Source organism: Haliaeetus leucocephalus, unplaced genomic scaffold (assembly GCF_000737465.1).
Source record: "Haliaeetus leucocephalus isolate CR32 unplaced genomic scaffold, Haliaeetus_leucocephalus-4.0 Scaffold135, whole genome shotgun sequence".
In the NCBI taxonomy this organism is placed as follows: Eukaryota; Metazoa; Chordata; class Aves; order Accipitriformes; family Accipitridae; genus Haliaeetus; species Haliaeetus leucocephalus.
Genome location: NW_010972571.1, coordinates 2,482,180 through 2,482,775, shown reverse-complemented (window position 1 = coordinate 2,482,775; position 596 = coordinate 2,482,180). Strand labels below are relative to the sequence as shown.

The 596-nt window shown below is 79.0% G+C and overlaps 1 protein-coding gene across 1 annotated transcript in view; it reads right to left on the bottom strand.

Moving 5' to 3' along the window:
- Positions 1-596, bottom strand: part of KAT2B (K(lysine) acetyltransferase 2B) — a 50,459-nt gene that overhangs the window by 43,654 nt on the left and 6,209 nt on the right. The window contains exon 3 of the mRNA XM_010585912.1: positions 476-593. Within this exon, the coding sequence (XP_010584214.1) occupies positions 476-593 (118 nt within the window). The remainder of the gene's footprint in view (positions 1-475; positions 594-596) is intronic.

Below are 596 nucleotides of genomic sequence, written 5' to 3'. Positions count from 1 at the left end.
CCGGGGCCGGGGCCTCGCCCCACCGCCCCCGGGCAGGCGGGCGTCCCCGCTCCCCGCCGGGATGTTTACGCGGCGGGCAGCTGCGGCAGCGCTGCTAACCCAGCGCTGACCGCCGGCACCAGGAGCCGCCCCGCCCGCCACCTCCCGCGGAAGGACGGACGGACGGACGCCGGGGACGGGCACCTCCGCGGCCGCCCGGCTCGGGCAGGAGGAGGGCGGCGCTGCCCCCGCGGTCCCCTCTTCGGGGCTGTTCGGGGTTTATTTTCGCGACCGCCGGCCGGAAAGCTCCGGGGGAAGCAGGATCCGCCGGCACCGCCAGAGCCGCCACTTCCGCGGGGAGCGCCGGGCTGCAAGCCGGGCCGCCTCCCCCGCCCGGCACGGCCCTTCCCCACCGCCTGCCTCCCTCCCTCCCTCCCTCCCGTCAATCCCCACCCTCCGTGGGCGGGTGGGCGCCCGCGGCCGGGCGGCCGGGTACCTTGCAAGCGGAGTAGACGCCCAGCTTCTCCAGCTTCTTGGCCCGCGGCGCGGCGCGCAGCTGCACCTTCTTCCCCGCGGTGCGCGCCGAGCCGGGCCCCCCGGCGCTCTCGGCGGCGCTG